Source organism: Rattus rattus, chromosome 10 (assembly GCF_011064425.1).
Source record: "Rattus rattus isolate New Zealand chromosome 10, Rrattus_CSIRO_v1, whole genome shotgun sequence".
Lineage (NCBI taxonomy): Eukaryota > Metazoa > Chordata > Mammalia > Rodentia > Muridae > Rattus > Rattus rattus.
The window spans coordinates 13,057,265-13,077,728 of NC_046163.1; the positions used below are offsets into that span (position 1 = coordinate 13,057,265).

At 49.0% G+C, this 20,464-nt stretch overlaps 1 protein-coding gene across 1 annotated transcript in view; it reads right to left on the bottom strand.

Annotated features, from left to right (window-relative positions):
* Positions 1–13,665: 13,665 nt before the first annotated feature.
* Marco (macrophage receptor with collagenous structure) overlaps positions 13,666–20,464 on the bottom strand; it is a 33,692-nt gene continuing 26,893 nt past the window's right edge. Inside the window, exons 13-17 of the mRNA XM_032915627.1 lie at positions 19,640–19,684; positions 17,761–17,859; positions 17,296–17,340; positions 15,628–15,804; positions 13,666–13,901 (exon numbers count right to left, since the gene is read on the bottom strand). Of these exons, the coding sequence (XP_032771518.1) occupies positions 13,771–13,901; positions 15,628–15,804; positions 17,296–17,340; positions 17,761–17,859; positions 19,640–19,684 (497 nt within the window). The 3' untranslated portion in view covers positions 13,666–13,770. The remainder of the gene's footprint in view (positions 13,902–15,627; positions 15,805–17,295; positions 17,341–17,760; positions 17,860–19,639; positions 19,685–20,464) is intronic.

Below are 20,464 nucleotides of genomic sequence, written 5' to 3' on the forward strand. Positions count from 1 at the left end.
TGCTGGGGTCGGAGGGGGCGCTCAGAAATTAGTAAAGAGAACAATGAGTCAATTTAGAATCGATTGGAAATTAATACAGCCATGGACCGTGGGGGTGGGGGCGGGGCCAGTCAATAAACATATGAAAAGAGGCTCGGTCCAGCTCGTCACCAGAAGACACAGCTCCACCGAGAGATTCATTTTCCATACGTTTATTGGCAAAATAATGATGACCGTGCTCAGTGTGGGTCAGAGGAGCGGGAGGAAACACTGTAGGGCGCTGTTAATGGGCTGTCAGTCAAGTGAGCTCTCCGGTGGTGTCAGGGCAATATTTACCCAAATAGCTCTTTATTTTTAGGTTTTTTTTTTTAATTTTATTTTTGCTTTTTTTTTTTTTGCAGTGCTGGGAATTGAATCCAAGGCTTTGCACAAGAACCTTCCATTGAGCTACTTATACAGCCGGCCTGCTGGCCTTCCCTCCTTTCTCTGTTTCCCTCTTTGTCTGTCTGTCTGTCTGTCTGTCTCTGTCTCTCTGTCTCTCTGTCTCTCTGTCTCTCTGTCTCTGTGTGTGTGTGTATGTGTGTGTGTGTGTGTGTGTATGTGTGTGTGTGTGTGTGTGTGTTAAGACAGGGTCTCACTAGGTAGCCCAGGCTAGCCTGAAACTTAAGGTTCTTAGGGTTGTTCCTTCTCAGCCTCTGAGTGCTGGGATTACAGACTCGTCACCACACCCTTTCTGAGGTGCTGTTTCTGCCTCACAGGGCAGAGATTATAAACCCCTGCCACCAGCCAGGCACATTTTAACAAGGGTTCTGTGACTCGAACTCCGGCTTTCATGCTTTTGAGGGAAAAACTTTACCAATTAAGCTATCTCCTAGTTCCCAAAGGCCTGTTCATTTCTGGTGGAATTTAACTTTGCTGTGATATACCCGTTGGCTGGAATGTCAGGTACAGGGTTATGCAGTCTATACCTCTACCCTAGGCACCGTCTTAAGTGACAAAATGGTTCTCTGAGGAGGAAGAGTTCTGAGCTGATGACCTGTGCCTTCACGGGAGCAGTACATATCTGGAATGACTTACTGCAACTTTTGGTGGAGTCTGAGCTTGTGGGAGAAGCCAGTGAGCAGGGCGAGGCCAACCATGCTTGGTATATCCTATTGTACTGGTTTCGTTTTCTCCCTGGGTGAGAATCACTTTTCTCAATACAGACATTTGGCCTTCTGAGCCCACCATGCGGCCCCTCTACAATCATCATTTGTCATACTGCCGTGACAAAATCTCTGATGAAGGCACCCTGATGGGGTGGGGCTCACCCTGGCTTCCTTTGGGTACCCTCAAGGTGATAACCGCATGGCCGCTGGGGAACGAGGCAGATGGTCACATGGCAGCCACAGTGGGCAAGCAGAGAATAATGGATGCTCTGCCTGGCTTGCTCTCTCCAGGATGCTGGCCCACTCGATGGTGCTGCCCACATTCAGGGTGAATCTTTCCACCTTAGTTAGTATGATCTAGAAACTCTCCCACAGCCGTGCCTGGGGATTCTGTGTCCCATCAAGTTGGTAATTAAGAATAACGATCACACCCACCACACCTAAAAACCCTGTTTAGATTCTCTTCTGCCTGGATCTCTCCTCTTAGGTGCCCAAGAGCTAGGTCTCCACTCATCTGCTCAACAAACCCAAGCAGGCAGCAGTGACGGGCAGACCCTGGGAGTCCATGAAGCGCTGGAAAACATTGACTGGAGTCCACATCTCTTAAGAACTCCTGCTTCACACCCAGGCCTGTTCAACCCACAGCTATATACACCCCAGCGTATCTACGAAAACACCCCAATGCAAGGGGTTGCACTGAAGGCTCAGAAGAGCACGTGTCTATATTGAAAAAGTGATTCTCACAAACGGAGAAAACAAGAACAGTACAATGGGATATACTGAGGAAAGTTGGCCTTGCCCTTGCTTGTAGAACATTATGAGATTGCTTCTTACAGTCTGGTTTTATAATTTGAATGCATGGTCCTTCGGTGAGACCTCTGCAGATGACAGTGTTAAATGGTCAGTGTCAAAAAGTTAGGTCCACTTGCAAGCTCGGACCTTTAAGCACGGTTGTCTGTTCTCTGCTTGGTACTGAGCTGGGCAAAGGAGTCGTGAGGTCCAATAAGACTTTAGAAATCTCTAACCACAGGAGCCGAGAGATTCCAAAGGGGTCTCCTGCACCAGCTGGAGGGTGCTTGGACTTCAAGAGGACAAAGGTCTGAATTGAGACAATGGCTCCCGGGGACAGGAAAGGAATTCATCAGAATGTGGTCACAGAACCAGAAGCATTAGAGGAAGGCACAGGAGCCTCTTGGTTTTCTATCTGCGTTAGCATGAACGGCATGTCTTCAAGGAAGAGAGGAGATGTGCGAATGGGAAGAGGTAGTCCCTGCTTTTGAACTGGAAGGTGTGTGTAGGGGAGACACAGGGAGGACCAGGCACGGTGGACATAGGACTGGTACCAGAAGTCACAGTAGGGGGTGGTCTATGGTTCAGATCCAGGCTGCACGGACACAGAAAGTGACCTGATTCTACTTAGATGGTAGCAGCAGAAATAGCAAAGTCTCTGTGTTGGTTAGTTTTGGCTGAAGCACCTGAGGAATCGTCTAGATTTTGGAGTCCTGTTGGCTTGTGGTGGGATTGTTGTGAATGTTGACTGAAGTGGGATGACACCCTTAATGTGGAGGCCACCATTTCCAGGGCTGGGCCCTGGGCTTTGTGAGTAGAGAAATCTAGCTGGGTGCTGAGAACCAGGCCCGCGGGTGGCATGGGTTCATTTGACCGTGGCTCTGGTGTGAGCAGCTGTCGCAAGCCCCTGCCTCTGTGGCATCCCTGCAAAGAAGGACTGAGACTGTGAATTGTGAGCCCCAAATCCTGTTCTTCCCCGAGTTGCATTTGGTCAGGGTGTTCTCATCACAGCAACAAGAATGAAACGACAGCGGCCTTCAAAAGATATTTGTGGACGCAGGCTTTACTTAAGAATGAGAAAACACACGCTCTGTTTATTTTCCTTCTGTCCTCTCTCTCCTGGAGGAAAACATCCGCCATCCCCTTGGCACCATCCCTGCTGGGCAACATGGGGAACAGTGAAGAGAGAGGGGCTAAACTGATGTCATTCTTAATGGGCAGAGGAGAGGAAGGAGCCAAAGAGGAAGCCAGGGCAGGAAGTAAATTAAGTCCTTCAAGACAGGGCCAGAAAATCAAGGAGAAAGAGCGTTTCAGAAAGCATGCGAGTTTGTTGGAGGTGGGGTTGGGGGAAATGGGCAGTTGTTAAAGTGCTTGCTGCACACCGTGAGGACCTGAGTTCGATCCCCAGGACCCATGTAAAAATGTCAGGCAAGGTGGCACATGCCTGTAATCTCCGTGTTGGGAAGGTGAAGACAGCCGGTTCTCTGGGGCTTGCTGGCCAATTCTCCTATCAAATGACAAGCTCCCGTTTCCGTGAAAGGCTCTGACTTGAAACCATTTTCTTTTAAAGCTCAGCCTAACAGCTTAGCAGGTAAAGGCACAAGTCTGATGAACTGAGTTTAATGCCCAAAACCCGTAGAAAATGGAAAGTAGAGAATTGATTCCGCGAAGTTGCCCTTTGACCTATACATGTAGCCCATGGCGTGTGTCCCCCGCCCCACACATCATAAACATGCATACATTAATAGATAAAATAAAGAAAGGGGCGGAGCTTGATTGAAGACAGCTGATGGCAGCCTCTGGTTTCCACACCCGTGCGTACACACACGTCACTTGTGTTCACTATGCTGGTGAGGTTTTTGTTGTCGGTGGTGGTGGTGGCTTTTTTGTTTGTTTGTTTGTTTTTGTCAATTGATACAAACTAGAGTCATCTGGGAGGAAGGATCCTCAACTGAGAACACGCCTCTCTTAGATGGAGTTTGCAGTGCATTATCTTGACTAATGACTGGTGTGGGAAAGCCCCACCCACTGTGGGCATGTGACTCCTGAACATATTGTCCTGGCTTGTGTAGCAAGCAGAGGGAGCCATGGGGTGCAAGCCATTAAACGGTCCCCCTCCATGGTCCCTGCTTCAGGCTCTGCCTGCAAGCTCCTGGCTTGAGTTCCTGCCCTGACTTCTCTTCATGATGGACTGCAAAGTTGGCTTTTGATCAGTGTTTATCACAGCAGGAAAAAGCAAATTATGATACCCACGCACATATATGTGCACACATACCAACTCACAGACACTCGTCACGTTCTGTAAAGGGTTAAGCATCCATCACCTCCTCTCTGTTCCCCTTCATCCACTTTCTCATCTACCAATCAGTGTACGGATAAATTAGTCATTTGTCCTTCAAGCTGGCCACCTACCTACTTACGTGTAGTGCATGTATTTATCTATTGATCTATTGATGAATATGTCATTATCTATTGCTCCATCGTATCTGTCATCTATTACCTACCTATCCATCTATCTACCATCAATAAAACCTGCCTGTTTGCATTTGAAGGCAGGCTTGACAAGCACGAGGAATTTTGTTTGACCCATAAGTCAATCTTCAAGCAACTTAAACATTTTATTCAAGTGAAAACTGAAATGAAGCTATAACATATTTTAGTAACAGCTTAACCCTGAAGCCGCAGTGGGAAAGAATGTTACATTTTTACTAAAAAAGGTAAAAGCAGTAATAAAGCTGAGGAGAGAGCTCGGGGACATAGAGCAAAGTCGTCTGCATATGACAGACAAAAGGCCAGTTTCTTCAATTTATGTTGAAAGAGTCATTGAGAAAAAGACTCCAGATGAGCAGATGTGAACAGGAAGCCCTCACTGATGAAAGCTTCTAGGAAAACATCTTGAGCTCGACGCAGAAGTGGAGACACAATTCTTAACGGCAGTGGCATTTTTTAAGTCACCTCTGAGCCAGCTGGGTCTCACCTCACATCCATGGGGACATGGCACCCTCTGCTGTGGGAGCCAGTGATACCATCTTTGTTGCTGTTTACGACAGGGACTTGCTCTCTAGCTGTGGCTGTCCTGGAACTCACTATATAGACCAGCTGGACTCGAACTTAAGGAGCTCCAACTGCCTGCTCCTGCCTGGGAGTGCTGGGATTAAAGACGTGTGTCTCCATGCCCAGCATTTTTCAGAAGGTAAGTTGGGAATATATTAGTCCTTCAAATCTACCTTCCACTCAACCCAGCAACAATTCCATCCCCAGCAGGGAACCCCTAGGTGTGTCTGCACACACATTTCCGTGCAAGGACCATCAGAACAACACAGCTACAACTTCAATGGCCACACCAACCCAGTACCTCTAACTAGGATGACTCCGCCACATCTGTATTTCAGAGTGTCACGTGACCACGGAGGACCACAGCTTTTCTGAGCACCACAAGCTTAGTGTGATACATGTATGTTAGTTTTAAGGAAAAGCTGTTATCCTGTCTGGATTGTCCCAGAGCATTATGCTCTTAGCAGGAGCGAAGCTAGTCTAAAGAGACATTTGTGCCTCTCCTTTTGACTATCAGGCAATTGAGACAATATGCCCTAAGAATATAGAATGTCCTTACCCCCAAGAAGCCCGTGATGATAGGAGGGATGACTGAAGCCTGGTTCCAGCCAGAGGGGGCGTTTGCAGCATGGATGATGGCTGGACCACACCCTGACCAGGTCTGATTACCTCTTGCCCTCTATGTAGTTTTAAAATTTATTTTATTGTACATATATGAGTGCTATGCTTGTGTGTATGTCTGTGCCTCATATGTTTGCCTGGTGACCTTGAGGTCAGAAGAGGCTGTTGGATTCCCTGGAGCTGGAGTTATAGAATTTGTAAGCCTCCGTTATGGGCGATGGGAATCGAACCTGGGTCCTTTGCAAGAACAGTAAATGCTCTTAAACCCCGAGTCATCCCTCCAACCCAGCTCTTGCCCTCTGTTTAAACCTAAGTCTCATGTCAGGACTCAGACCATGCACTTGAGCTCACTGGACCCCTTTGCTCCTCTTCCCAGTGTGGCCACAGTGAGTCACTTCCCTCTGCTTTTCATTATCGCGTTCATGTTAAATTGGCCCAGGATGGCGGCTCATCCTGGAGTAGTAGGGCTGCAGGCCCAAGCTCTGAGCCTGACAGTTCTGGTAACCGCAGGATGAATGTGAAGCAAGTAACCATTGTGGTAGGGGATCATAGAAAGGGTTGGTCCATCGAGGGTGATAAGCAGCACAGACCCAAGTGTTTGGGTTAAAATGTGCCTCTTGGCTCGTTTTATTTTGAGGCAGAAGCTCATGTAGCACAGGCTGACCTCAAAGTCGCTGTTTATCGAGGACAGCCTTGAACTTCTGATACCCTTGTCTCTAGCTCCAGAGTGCCAGGATCGCAGGCATGCACCGCTATGCCTGGTTGATGTGGTGCTGAGGATTGAACCATGCTTCATGCCCACGAGGCAAGCGTCCTGGCCAGTTTCATGTCAGCTCGACACAAGCTAGGGTCATCTAAAAGGAGGGAACTTCAATTGAGAAAATGCCTCCGTCAGATTCAGCTCTAAGGCGTTTTTCTTAACTAGTGATTGACAGGAATAGCCCTGCCCATGGTGGGCGGTACTGTCCCTAGGCTGGTGGGCCTGGGTTCTATAAGAAAGCAGGCTGAGCAAGCCATGTGAGTAAGCCAGTAAGCAGCACCCCTTCATGGCCCCTTCATCAGCTCCTGCCTCTGGGATCCTGCCCTGTTTGAGTGCCCGTCCTGACTTCCTCCAATGAAGAACAGCAGTGTGGACGTATAAGCAGAACAAACCCTTTCCTCCCCAACTTGCTTTGGTCACCATGCTTCATCCTAGCAGTAAAGAGAGCAAGTGCTCCAGCAACAGAGTCACATCCTGGTCTGTCTTCTCCTGGATCAGAGCTACTCTCAAGGGGACGGATGGGTGTGAGGAAGCTGTCTAGGAAACGGACAGTGACCTTCTGTCCCCTTGTCCAGTGGGAAGTTTCTAGGGGCTGTTAGAGCATCCCCGAAGCCCTGGAGACAGACAACTTTATCCATCCAGCAGATAAAGACCACTAAAGGCAGAGCAGGAAGCTCACGGGGAGGAAACTAGTTTTTAATTAATTATGGCCTCTTTTTTATCGATGACTGCGGCAGCCAGAATCAGTGCCTGTGGAATCTGGGAATCCTGCTTTCACTGCCTCCGAGATCTTGCCACACTTCAGGCTGCCTGGAAGACCCTCCCCGGTGGGTTCAGGTAGCCTGAAAGGGTTCCACCTATCCATGCAGTTGGATAGCTCCTCTCAGATCCATTGTTTGTGTGGCTTTTCTTGGGGAGACATGAATAACCATAGAGTCAATTTAGCTAGGACAACACTCCCCAAAAACCCCAAAACAAAAGACGAAACCCACCAATGACACCAAAGTCCAGTTTACTGAGCTGGTGGTTTACTGGGAGTCCTTTGAGGAGTATGGAGAGCAGTTAATCACAGAAACAAAGCCCCAACTGCATCAGGAACAACACCGAAAGCTGTGACCCCGGGCTTCCCGCACAGTTTGCTTGGCTAGTGGGAGAGCCTCCTCTCTCCAGCAGCCTACTCTGGTAAGTGTGAGCTTTCTGAAGTGCAGAAGTCTTGCTTGCTTGTTCACTTCTCTCTGGTGAGCTTCCCTCTTAGCTTCTTCTTTCAGGAGAGAATGCCTCACGTCTCAGGAAACCGCAGCATAACAAGGTCCCACAGGTGAAACCCAAGCCAATCTCTCCATCGTTCCTCTGCAGGGAACTCTCCACTTTGTGATTCACACAGCTGTGTTCCTGGGCCACAAGCCAGTATGTCATCAATCAGTCCTGACCCCTCCCTGTACTCCGGCACCCGAGAGCCCTCCATCCCATGCCCCTTCCTCTACCTCAGCCCCTGTTCTGCCTTAGCAGCTGCCCTGCCTTGAAGGCCCTGCTGAGCTTGCCTGGGTCAGGCAGCTCTTGAAAGGTCTGCTCTTTCTCCCCGCTGACTTTTCCTTTTCCTCCCTGTTCAGTAGCCTTTGGGGTTGGAGTGTGTGTGTGTGTGTGTGTGTGTGTGTGTGTGTGTGTGTGTGTGTGTGTGTGTGACTATCAGCCCTAGAGGTTTCCTTTGACAACACCATACTGGATTGAACTAAACTTTCAAGCCAGCTGGATCTCTTTGAAGATCTGGGTGGCTCGAGTCATATCGCCCTATTCCATGGCATGGCCTGGTACCTAGAATGTGCTAGGTACAATCTCTTGAAACTCAGACTGGAAACACAAGTGAGTCTGAGGAGACAAGTCGAGGCTTTCAACGCTGGGAGTCTCCTGATGACAGAGGGTGTGAGGGAGGGCAAGGGCACTTACACTTTCTCTTCTCAGAACAGTTGCTCCCTCTGACAGCTGAGGCAAAGGCAGGGCGTGTCTATACTTCCTGTCCTCTGGGCACCACAACCCCACTTCCAGATGCAGTTGCCTCATGATAGTGTGCATGAAAGCCCCTCCTGGCTTTCTTCCATCCTTCCTGGCCGGCGCTCACAGGAAGTTCATCCAGGTAGTCCTCCATGTACAGCCCATGGGAGATAAAAAAAACTCTTAAATTTACAGATGTAAGGGTCTTGACCAGCATTTCCCCTTCCCTTGGCCACCTCCGGGGTTGTCTGGTGCAGTTGCCTTTTTGTGGAACAGGCAGAGGCAGCCTCTGAAGCCATTCAAACCCATAGTTTAGTCTGCTATAACGAGATGCATTGTATACAAGAGTATGCAGAAACGGGCTGGGGATGTAGTTCAGTTGTTGAGCATAGAGTAGCCGCCCAGCATGCACACAACCCTGGGCTCCATCTTCAGGACCACATAACTGTGATGGAGCATGCCTGGACTCTCAACACTTGGCATCAGAAGTGCAAACTTGCAAGTTGGGTTAGAGAGCTTGTCTCAAATGAATGAATGAATGAACGAATAAATAAATAAATTTCTCATGTGTAAAGGTGTAACTTACCCATAAAGTTGTCTTCACAGGGGGAAAGAAAAATTGCGTCTTGCATCTGTCTCTCAAGGGGTCTTCATGGGAGCCAGCTGGAGCCTTCCCTTTAGTGCTTTGCTGGGAGCCCCTTTCTCCCTTTTATCTGGGCAGCTTGTGTGTGCATTAGTTGGCATCGGTCCTATTTACCCACTCCTCCTGATCCCGGGTGCCCTGGCTTCACATTAACCATAAGACTGTTTTTTAACCTGACAAGGGATCTAGTCCACCAACCCTTTGTCATTAGCAGAAGGGAACTGGCTGGGAAGGGAAAGGAGCCCCACATTGGTTTCAGACTGGCTTCGGCCTGATTAGCAGCTCACTGTGTGGTTGTGAACCAATAACCTCACCGTTCTGAGCTTCGGTTTTGTCCCTGTAGAACCTCATAAGATGATCCCGAGGAATTCATGTATGCACAGAAGCCCTGTTCACGGTGTTTAGTGTCAGTAAAGGGGAGTTTCCCTTGCTGCCGTTTTCTATGCCATCTGTCCCGGCAACTATGGAACCTGGGGAGGAAAGGTTAAGGAGGGAGTTTGTGGAAAGCCCGGATTGTATGCAGACGCAGCAGCGGAATCTTTCTTCCTAGGTGGAAGATCTACAGCCCAATAGTGCTTCCAGAAGAGCCTTTGTGGCAACCTTGCCTGTCCTCTCCTGGTTGGATACCCGAGGGTGAGTCACAGGGAGACCCAGGCCAGTGCCTGGAGGCTGAACGCGGCCTGCAGCGCCCCCTCGTGCTCGGAGAGTGAAGGCGACCTTTGCTCGCTCCCTGCAGCTGGGGCTGCAAAAGGGAGGAAGCCATAGCCTGTAGCTACATTCCCCTGGACTGTTTCGCAGCTAACGGTCCGAGATCACTAGATTCTCAGCCTACATGAGAACACACACACACACACACACACACACACACACACACACACACACACACACACACACACACACACACACTGAGGTTTGATGGAGCAGCAAATGACCTAACTAGGTGCCCAGAGAGGCAGAGAGTGCAGGTAGGACAGGAAGGTGCAGCCAGGAATCTTCTCCAGCACACATGTCACCGTGGCAACCATGTGAGCTCATACCCTCCTCTCCCCAGCTGTGGGGCTTGATATGACTCCCCATCTGTACAGTGGCACCCTCAGCCTCTTCCTTACAGGTTATTCTGCACACTGACGGAGACAGCATGAATCTGACTACTGACATTTCCAATCAAGACAGCAGAGAGTGAGCCCTCTCATCAACACCTGTCCCTCCCCAAATCTGCCGGGAGGGCTGCTGCCTTGCCTCTTGTCCTTTGAGCACATCCCACAATCAGATAACTCCCTGCTCCCAGCACCAGATCTACCAGAAACTGTATCTTTATTCGTATTTTTGCCCCTGCTCTTACCAATTGCCAAGAATCTTTGCCTTCTAGCTCTTTCTCATAAAGGTTCTACTTCTAAGAACTGGGGTCCTTTCTCCTTAGTAATTGATCCCCCTCTTACTCATCGACACACAAGCAAAACCTACTGTATCTTGTTACAAAATGAGAAGCCATCCCTCGCCTCACCAACAATCCTCTGCTCCTCACCCAAGGGTTTTCAAGACCTTGTCCTGGGCTCTTCCCATCCTCTGAGGGACCCTCACCAGCCACACATAGCAGACCCAGAGAGGCCAGGACTGAGAATCTGTGCTTAGGAAGGGCAGGATTCTTGCCTCTTTGACGGTCCATACTGTACTGTTAAGAGTTTTCTTGAACTTTTTCTACATGTACGTATATTTGTACACACATATATCCTGCTTATAAACATCAGAGCAGCCAACTACAAAACCATGAAAAAATAGTTTAAAATGGAAAAGGACTAGATTTGGTGGTGACACCTTTAATCCTAGCACTAGGAAGGCAGAGACAGGTAGGGTCTCTGTGAGTTTAAAGCCACCCTGGTCTACATAGCAAATTCCAGGCTAGCCAGGGCTGCATACTTTGTCTAAAACAACAAGAGCAACAACAACAACACCCAAACATTAAACACTCACCAATGGAGAAAAGCAATCATAGTCCTAGTACAAAAGATTCGTGTGTGTACACTTGTGCACGTGTGTGTACATGTGTACATGCATGTAAGTATGTGAGTGCAGTGTGTGCCTGCACGTGTGTGTGTGTGTGTGTTGTAAGCACATGCATACATATGTGTGCAGGGGCACTTTCCTGTGCTGGTACATGTGGTATATGTGGAGGTCCGAGGTTGACACAGGACTGCCATTCCTCAGTCAGTCCCTCTCGTATTTGTTTTGAGACAGAGTCTGTCACTGACCCAGAATTTCATTGTTCCAGGAAGGCTGCTGGCTGCTAGATGGCTAATGGTGGAACCTCAGAGATCCTCCTGACTCAAGCTCTCCCCCACCCCAGCTCCGGGGTGCAGGTTCACATTACCACACCTGGTTTTTTTTTTTGACACATATCTCCCCAATACAGTGTAGATACTGTAAATAATCCATTTACACACATGCACATATCCATACTTGTGTATACACACAGAGACACATATGCACATGCATACACAGAGACACTCACACAGAGGATGCATGTGCACATGCACACATAGACACAAACACACGCAAAGAAATGGACAGATGCATGTGCACACACACATATAGACACACACACACAGGGGTGGACATATGCATGTGCACACACATAGTGTGTATTGTGCTGTGCACTAAGAAGAGGGTGCATTAAGCTACAGTTTCTGCTCTCAGAACACTGAGGTAATGGCTAGTCTCTTCCAAAGTTGTCCAACTGTGGGGAGCCTCTTGTTTCAAGTTCAGAGGAAAGGGGAGCCCTGAAGATCAGGCCTGGTGGCCACACCCAGCAAGGCAGAAGGGAATTCCTTAGATTGGAAAGTAAATTCTAATTCAGGAGAAGTAGCAATCGAAATGTGAAAAGATCAACAGGGACTTGAAAAACACACCCACACTGTGTTTTCCTTGTAATGGTGGTTGGTAGTCTTTGAAGGGACGTTGTTTTCAGGACACAGGGTCTCCTTTATCACAGGTTAGCTTCAAACTTACTACATAGCCAAGGAGATCTCTGGGGGTCTGGCCCTCCTGTCTCCACCTTCAGAGAGCTGAGATCACAGTCAACGCCCACCAAGTAAAGGATTTATGTGCAGTATTTATGCAATATTGTGCATAAATTTATGCAGTATTGGGGATTGAACTCAGGACCTTGTGCGTGTTAGTCAAGCACTCTACCAATTGACCCACAAGCCGAGCTTTCCATCTAGACTTCTAGACCACAGGCAATACCTGCTCCTTCCTCCAAACCCAGCACCAGAGATGGGGTTTCCATGATAATTTGACATGTATGTATATATTTTCTTATTAGCATTTCTTTTACAGTAAATAAGGATGAACACACATGTATACATGTGTATATAATTACTAGCATATAGGCTTTTTGAAAAAAGATTTACTCATTTTTATGTAGTATTTATGGCCTGTGTTTTACAGGTCCCTGTTGATCTTTTCACACTTAAATTGCAATTTTCTCTGAATTAGAATTGCTTTCCGCCTGAGGAAATTTCTTTCTGCCCTTGTTGGAAGTAGCCACCAGGTCTGATCCTCAGGGCTACCCTATATACACACACTAAATATATTTGCCTGTGTATCATGTGCATGAAGTACACGTAGGGTCTAGAAGAGGGCATTGGATCCCCTGGAAGTGGAGTTAAAGGAAGTTGTGAGCCACTACATGGGAGTTGTTAGGAAGGAGGAGCTGGGAACCGGAACAAGGAACTAAGAAAAGAAGAACAGTAAATTCTCAAAACCACTAAGGCATCCCTTCAGCCTCCAGACTCTTTTTACTGCGTAAATTACCGATTTGTATTCTCGGGACTTGTCCTCTTGTCCCTCCGATTATCCCTTTATGAAGGGGAAGTGGAAAGCGTTTGAACAAACCCATGCGTATTATCACCTGCCTGTTGCCACAGACCTAGCACCACCTCATCAGGGGAGTTCTGTTTGTGTATGATATTAACAAAGATGTCTGAGCACGGTTTCACTCGTTGGCAGCCACTCACACCTCCCAGAGGCTTCTGGAGCCCAACGCTGCACGAGCGAAAAGGCATTCAGAGTTCTGAGCATGGGAGCTGAGTCCAGTGAGCTGAGATACACGTGCTCGGGTCACATCTGTCAGACAGAGGTGCTGGTGGCAGGAAAGGGCACGTGCATTGCTGCTGTGCTGTGTCCTGCACAAACACAGCACAGCGAGTCTGGGCAAACCTGGGCAAACCTGGGCAAACCTGGGCGAACACGTGTGTGTATTTTCAGTGAGTACATGTGACTGAAGAGGTTAGAAGAGAGTGTCAGATCCCCTACAAATGGAGTCGGGAACGGTTGCAAGCTGCCTGATGTATGGCCTTTCACAAGAGCACCATATGCTGTTAACTGCTGAGCCATTCCTCCAACTTCCGATGATGTCTGTGGAGGCCAGAAGGGATATTTGAGCTACTGGCATTGCAGGCTGTTGTGAGCTGCCTGACATGGCTGCTGGGCACAGAACCTGGAAGGTGCTGAACGACTGAAGGGATGGTCTAGACTGGCCACAGTAACTTTGACAAGCTTCAGACTCATCTCCCCTCACCCCCAACTTATAAGGTCAAGGGCATATTTATGAGCCTAGCACGCACATGTTGACTTGGCATGGTTGTTAAGCACACTAGCTAGCTCAAGGACGTTCAGCCACAGCATATCCCCAGTTGAGCTTTATTGGTTTCCCCTCAACAGAGTCAGCAAGCCCACAGATCTCCATGTGGGTGGTGCCCAAAGACACCTGGGAACACGCTCCCAGGTCAGCGGCATTCCACTCCTGCATCTTCATTATGGTTGCAATTGTGAGAGCCCCAGGAGCTCTTCCTGCAGTCCCACAAAGTGGCCTCTGTCCCCAGACACATCACATCATCCAGCCAGATCTTCCCAGTGCCTGAGACAGAGAAGCAGGCAGGAGAAGGAAAGGGTGTTAAGGTAGAAGTTCAGGTTGGCAGACCACCTCCCAGCTGGCGAGAGAGGCTAGGGGAGCTCTTGTAACATCTTGTATAATATCTCTGGTTCCTCTCTGACCTCAGCCACACAGCGAAAGCCTCATGCAAATATTTACTACTTAATCCACACAGTATGCGTGCACACACACAGCCTTCCGTCGGCTCCTCCATAGTCCAGCTTCCTCCCGCTGTATCTATATCTCTGGAAGAACTAACACAGCCTCTGCCAGCCCCCTTCCCTCTGATAGGATGGAAGACAGAGCGCTGGATTGCAGTCAGCTGTGCTCTAATGTGGTCGACTATTCAGAGTCTTACAGCCCAGCTAGCTTCTATTGAGAGGCAAGCACCAAACCGGAGATGGCTCAGTGGGTAAGAATGCTTGTTGTAAAAGTCGTGACCTGAGTTCAGATCTTCAGTACCCACATAAAAGGCTGCCAGCCTAGCTCTGGGTTCAGAGAGAACTTGTCTTGAGGGGACAGGCAGAGAGTGGCCTCTGTGAGAGCTGCAGGTAGGTGCTTTAGGGTGGAGTAAAGCAGAGGACACCCAAGGAAAGGCACAAGGTGGGGATGGCCTTGTGCCCTGTTGTCCAGCCAGTGTCTTTGCCGGGGCAGGAGTAGTGGGTGTCTAAACTGATACCTCAAATTGAATATAGTAAATCTTGGTTTTATTTTTCTTTCTTCTCATTCTTTGCTTTTGTTTTTCTTGAGGCAGAGCTCAACTATGTAGCCTAGGATGGCCTCAACGCTCCGTCATGCTGTTTTAGCCTACCAAGAGCTGGAGTGACAGGTCCCTGCCACGCACTTCCCATGTTCTCTTTTCAAAGATCCTCACAGGGGCTGGGAAGATGACTCCGCAGGCAAAGTACTTCCCACTCAAGCAGGAAGCCTTGAGTTAGAGTCCAGAATCCGTGTGAAAAATCTAAACCGGGGTACAGTAGTGTGTGCCTCTGACCTCAGTGCCTAGGGGGTGGACAGACAGCCCCCTGGGGCTCAGTGACCAGTCAGCACAATCAAGTCAGTACTTCCAGGCTAGTAAGAGACTCCGTCTTGTGAAAACAAGGACTGAGAAACATGAGACTGGCCTCTGTCCTCCATAAACATGTGCACACACATGCATACTCACCCATATGAACAGGCGTGGACAGGTATGTGCATATACACATGCATGCACAAAACACACACACACACACACACACACACACACAGAGGTGGGGTTATCTTCACGGCTAAGACTTCTGGTAGCTACCGATTTGAGTTTCCAGATGTGGAAACAAACATCTGCCTTTGCCATGGTTCCATCTTCTCCCTCTGTTCTCAAGAGACACACTTGTCCCCACTCCATAAAGAATACTGACCCCATGACATCCTGACAAGACCAGATAGACAGTGACCCATGGCAGTGACCTGGAACTTTTGATAGCCTTTGCTGTCACTGCTGGAAAGGTGATAGTGTCCTTCAGAAAGGTGGCTAAGCTGGAAAGAGGTTAGTCCAGAGCCCAGAGTGGTGGAGCGGTGCTCTGCCCACCGCTAAGCTGTAGAACTTTCCAGTGAACTGATAGTACATCGCTTCACCAAAGGTTGTCACTATATCACTTGGTACATCACTTCACTGTCACTGTACCACTTGGGCATGTGTAGGAGAAAAGTCCCTGACTGTAGAATCACTTACCACCTCCAAAGCTGCCAAGTCCCCTCCCGCTGGAGTAACCGAGCATGCGGCAGAAGACAGTGGCATCGTTATTATCCCAACCATCATCGCAAATTGTCCCCCAGACATTGTTATAGTAAACTTCAGCTCGGCCTCTGCTGGTGCCGCCCACGATCCGGACAACCAGGTTGAAATCGCCTGGACAAGAACATATGTGTGTAAGATGAGGTGAATGCTGGCCAGCATCAATGTGCATTTTTCTGCTGCTCTTAGAATTTCTGCAGCTAGGAGGACAAGCAGGACCATGTCACCAGAGCTTCGATAATCCCCCCTGCAGCTCCAGCACTTTGTGTATTGCTCTCCTGCATTCTGCTTTAGAGGGAACAAGGCACAGGGGCAGATGCTTCTGTGCAACCATGTCTTGCCAAGCATGGTGGAAAGGAAAAATTGATAAAGGGAACAGAAGGAGGGAGTAGAGGAGGAGATGAGGTAGTGAGGGAGACAGAGAAATGATAAGAAAGAGAAGGAAAGGAGGGAGTGAGGAATGATGGAGGTAAAAGTGGGGAGGAGGGAGAGATGGAAGGGGGAGGAGGGAGAGAAGAAGAGGGGAGGAAGGAGAGATGGAAGGGGAGGGAGAGATGGAAAGGGAGGAGGGAGAGATGGAGAGGGGAGGAGGGAGAGATGGAAGGGGAGGAGGGAGAGATGGAAGAGGGAGCAGGAAGAGATGGAAGGGAGGAGGGGAGAGATGGAAGGGGGGAGGAGGGAGAGATGGAAGGGGAGGAGAGAGAGATGGAAGGGGAGGAGGGAGAGATGGAAAGGGAGGAGGGAGAGATGGAGAGGGGAGGAGGGAGAGATGGAAGGGGAGGAGGGAGAGATGGAAGAGGGAGCAGGAAGAGATGGAAGGGGAGGAGGGAGAGATGGAGAGAGGAGGGGAAGAGATGGAAGGGGAGGAGGGAGAGATGGAAGGGGAGGAGGGAGAGATGGAAGGGAGGAGGGGAGATGGAGAGGGGAGGAGGGGAGATGGAGAGGGGAGGAGGGAGAAATGGAGAGGGGAGGAGGGAGAGATGGAGAGGGGAGGAGGGAGAGATGGAAGGGGAGGAGGGAGAGATGGAAAGGGGAGGAGGGAGAGATGGAAGGGGAGGAGGGAGAGATGGAGAGGGGAGGAGGGAGAGATGGAGAGGGGAGGAGAGGGGAGGAGGGAGGATGGAAGGGGAGGAGGGAGAGATGGAGAGGGAGGAGGGAGAGATGGAGAGGGGGAGGAGGGAGAGATGGAAGGGAGGAGGGAGAGATGGAGAGGGGAGGGGGAGAGATGGAAGGGGAGGAGGGAGAGATGGAGAGGGGAGGAGGGAGAGATGGAAGGGGGGGGGGGAGGGGTGGAAGGGGGAGGAGGGAGAGATGGAAGGGGAGGAGGGAGAGATGGAAGAGGGAGGAGGGAGAGATGGAAGGGGAGGAGGAAGAGAAGGAGAGGGGAGGAAGGAGAGATGGAAGGCAGAGGGAGCAGGAAGGAAAGGGATATGAACAAGGACAGGGGGAGGCAGAAAAGATGGAGTGGAAAGGCAGGTGGGGTGCTGCCTGGGCCTCTGGCTCAGGCTAGATGTGAAGAATGCTCCAGGGAAATAAGCCTCCCCCAACATGGAACACTGAATTGACTCTAAAAGATAAGTAAAAGACAATAAAAGCATCAATTACCTTTTTGACCTTTTTCTCCCTTTTGTCCTTGCTGGCCAGAAGACCCTGTCATGAAGAGAAAACCCACACACTTTGATCCACGATCTTCTTCACTCCTTTTCCCCACATCAGATGAGGGGTCAGTTTCTGTCCTCCAGCTCTGCCTGTGACTGGGATCTCTGGGGATAGCAATCTATGCACCCGTGGTTGAGTTAGAGGAAGCAGGCCTCAGATGTATTGAAAGGGTGGGAGTTAGGCTAGTGAGAGAGACTCAGGAAGCAACAAGACTTATGGAAAGACCCATTTGATTGTGGTGCTGTCTGAGGTAAAGCACAGAAGGGAAAGCTATATGCATCCTGGGGAAAGTTGATTATACTTTTCCAATATAATTCCTAGCATGTAACTTGGAAACTCAATAAAGACACCTCCAGTAGCCTGGTTCTGAAGACCCATAACCTTTAAGTCAATGTCAAAAGTAGCACCTACCTTTCATCCCAGGTTCTCCCTTCAGACCGGCTCGTCCAGGTTCTCCTTTGGGGCCTGCCAGCCCAGGGCTTCCAGTGTCTCCCTTTCTGCCTACAAGACCTGAGAGGAGATAGTTAGCTACACAGATGCCCTACTCTGTTCTCTAGGAGGACATAGGGCCTTTCTGATTGTGGATGAATGACCCTGGACTATCAGATCTCCCAGTAATGGGCTGTGTGAGCATGTGGCCAAGGCTTTGGTCCAGCTAGGGGCTGTTCTAGTTATCTGGTTTACCACATTAATGCCATTGAGAATGCACGGGAGGATATTGCTGGTGGAGTCCTTAGAAGATGAGATAAATTGTAGGTGTTTTAGCCTTTCTGTGACAGTTTCTTAGAATGTTTCTGGGTCCCCATGTCTGATTAATAAGTTAAGAATATAATAAAATATGTAACTCACATGGAAGAGAGAACACTCCAGAAGCCTGCCTACATCCAGTTTTAGCACTTGCTTTTGCATAGATATGGTTTGAGCACACCCCACCAAGGTTCTTGTGTTGGGAGACTGAGCCTCAGGCAAGGGCTATTAAGAGGGTATGGTCATGGTGGGTAGTCCTCCAGGCTATGTGAGGACACTATCTGCAGAAGAGAGCCTGGGATTCTGCTTCTTGGATTCCTGTCGTTCTGAGCTCTCAATGATAGATGGATGGTTGAGATGGATAGATCGGAAAGTGATCCCCATTTTCCCAATGTGCTGGCTGGCTGAATAAACCAGTCTGCTTAAAGATTCAGTTACAACACTTGGGCTGGGGGCAGAAGCAGGAAGATCTCTGTGAGTTTGAGGTCAATCTGCTCTATATAGCAAGTTTCTAGTCTAATCAGGGCTATATAATGAGACGCTATCTTAAAAAACCAACCAACCTACCAACCAACCAACCAACCTACCAACTAACCAACCAACCTACCAACCAACCAACCAACCAGCCAACCTACAACCAACCAACCAACCAACCAACCAACCAACCAACCAACTAAAAAACCCCAAACAAATAAACGAATCAAACCAAACCAAACAAACAAGGCTAGATTCAGTTCTTATGTTTGCTCATTGGAGTTTGTGGTATTTGGAGCTATGCCTCCATTAGGACACCACCTACCACATGGTACCAAAGCAGAGAATGAGCCAGCACCATGCCCCTGACCTCATATTTACTTGTTTCTTTATAAACTGCTTTGGGCATGATGGAGATGGTGACAGTGAAGAAAGGAGGAGGGGGGAAGAAGAAAAGGGGAAGGAGGAGGGAGAAGGGGGAGGAGGTGAGAGGATTAAGAGGGGGAAGAGAAGTGGAAGAAAAGGAAGAAGGAAGAGGAGGAGGAAGAAAAGAAGAAGAAGAGGAGGAGAAAGAGGAAGAAAAGAAGAAGAGGAGGAGGGGAGGGGAGAAGGGAAGGGGAAGAGGACGGGGAAGGGGAGAAGGAGAGGGAGGAAGGGGAGGATGAAGAAGAATTAGAAGAGAAGATACCCTAATGAGAAATATCAAAATAGCAGCAGGACTTGGGAAGCGAGGAAGGGTGAAACAGAGCAAGGCAGAGATGGGGAAGCCCTAACCCCTAAGGAGAGACCAGCTCCACCCAGTTTCTTTGGTGGTAGCATGGCCTGACACCTGTGCATACGCTGCCCACCCTTCTCAGGCTCTGACCCAATTTCTTTCCATTTTGGGATACTGAGGCTCTGCATTTAACCCAGATCTTCCAGGGAAGGAATAGAGGTTTGGGTGGCAAACCTCAGTCTCTGCCTCAACTCTGAGGTAAGGTCACAGTGTTCAAAGCCAATGAGACTTAGTTCCACACACACAGGCCTCCCAGTCATCATCCTGAGAAATTAAAATGAAGCAGCTCTTTACCTGGGACTCCTGATTCTCCTTTTGTGCCTTTCTGTCCTTGAATTCCTAAGATGGGAACACAGGGAAGGGGGAGACGATAATAAAACTTAGATATTAGACGCTTTTAATCTTAGCCTCTACCTTTGTCTGATTAATGCAGACGGAAGGGTACACCAGTTCTCTGTGATTGCTTCAACCCTCACGGTGGGGTGGAAGGAGAGACAGGCTGCAGACAGATGAAGATACGGACGTGCTGGGTGAAAGTCTGAGGTACGCCGATTCCAGATGCCCTGACCAGCCTTCCCCAACTGGACAACAGTGACCTGATGTGACCTTAAATCCAACCTGCGTCCTTATTGTTTCATGAGATTTTCAGAAGATAGATCAGAATATTTTATAAAAGAACACTTGGGTTCCAAAGGTTGTGCAGTAGCCACCCAGATCTTTGGGGGTTATCACCTGTAGAAGATGGGCCAATAGTAATTTGTGTTTGTGTGTGAGAGTGTAAGGACAGGGGACAACCTCCAGTGTCCTTCTATGGGCTCTGTCCACCTTGTCCTTTGTCAGGGTGTCTCGCTGGAGCCTCGAACTCTCAAAGTAGCTTAGGCTGGCTGCACAACAAACCCCCAGGGATCCTGCTTCTACCTCCCCGGTTCTAGGATTACAGGAGCACAATACCATGCCTTGCTAAGGTTTTAATGTGGATTCTGGTGGAGTCCATAAACTCAGGCCCTCACCTTTAACTAGTTATTTGTTGGATTATTTGCCATATTTCCAGGATGTGTAAAGGTCCACATGACAAGGGAGTCTTATGTTCAGAAATGGAAAAATAAGAAGGCAAATATT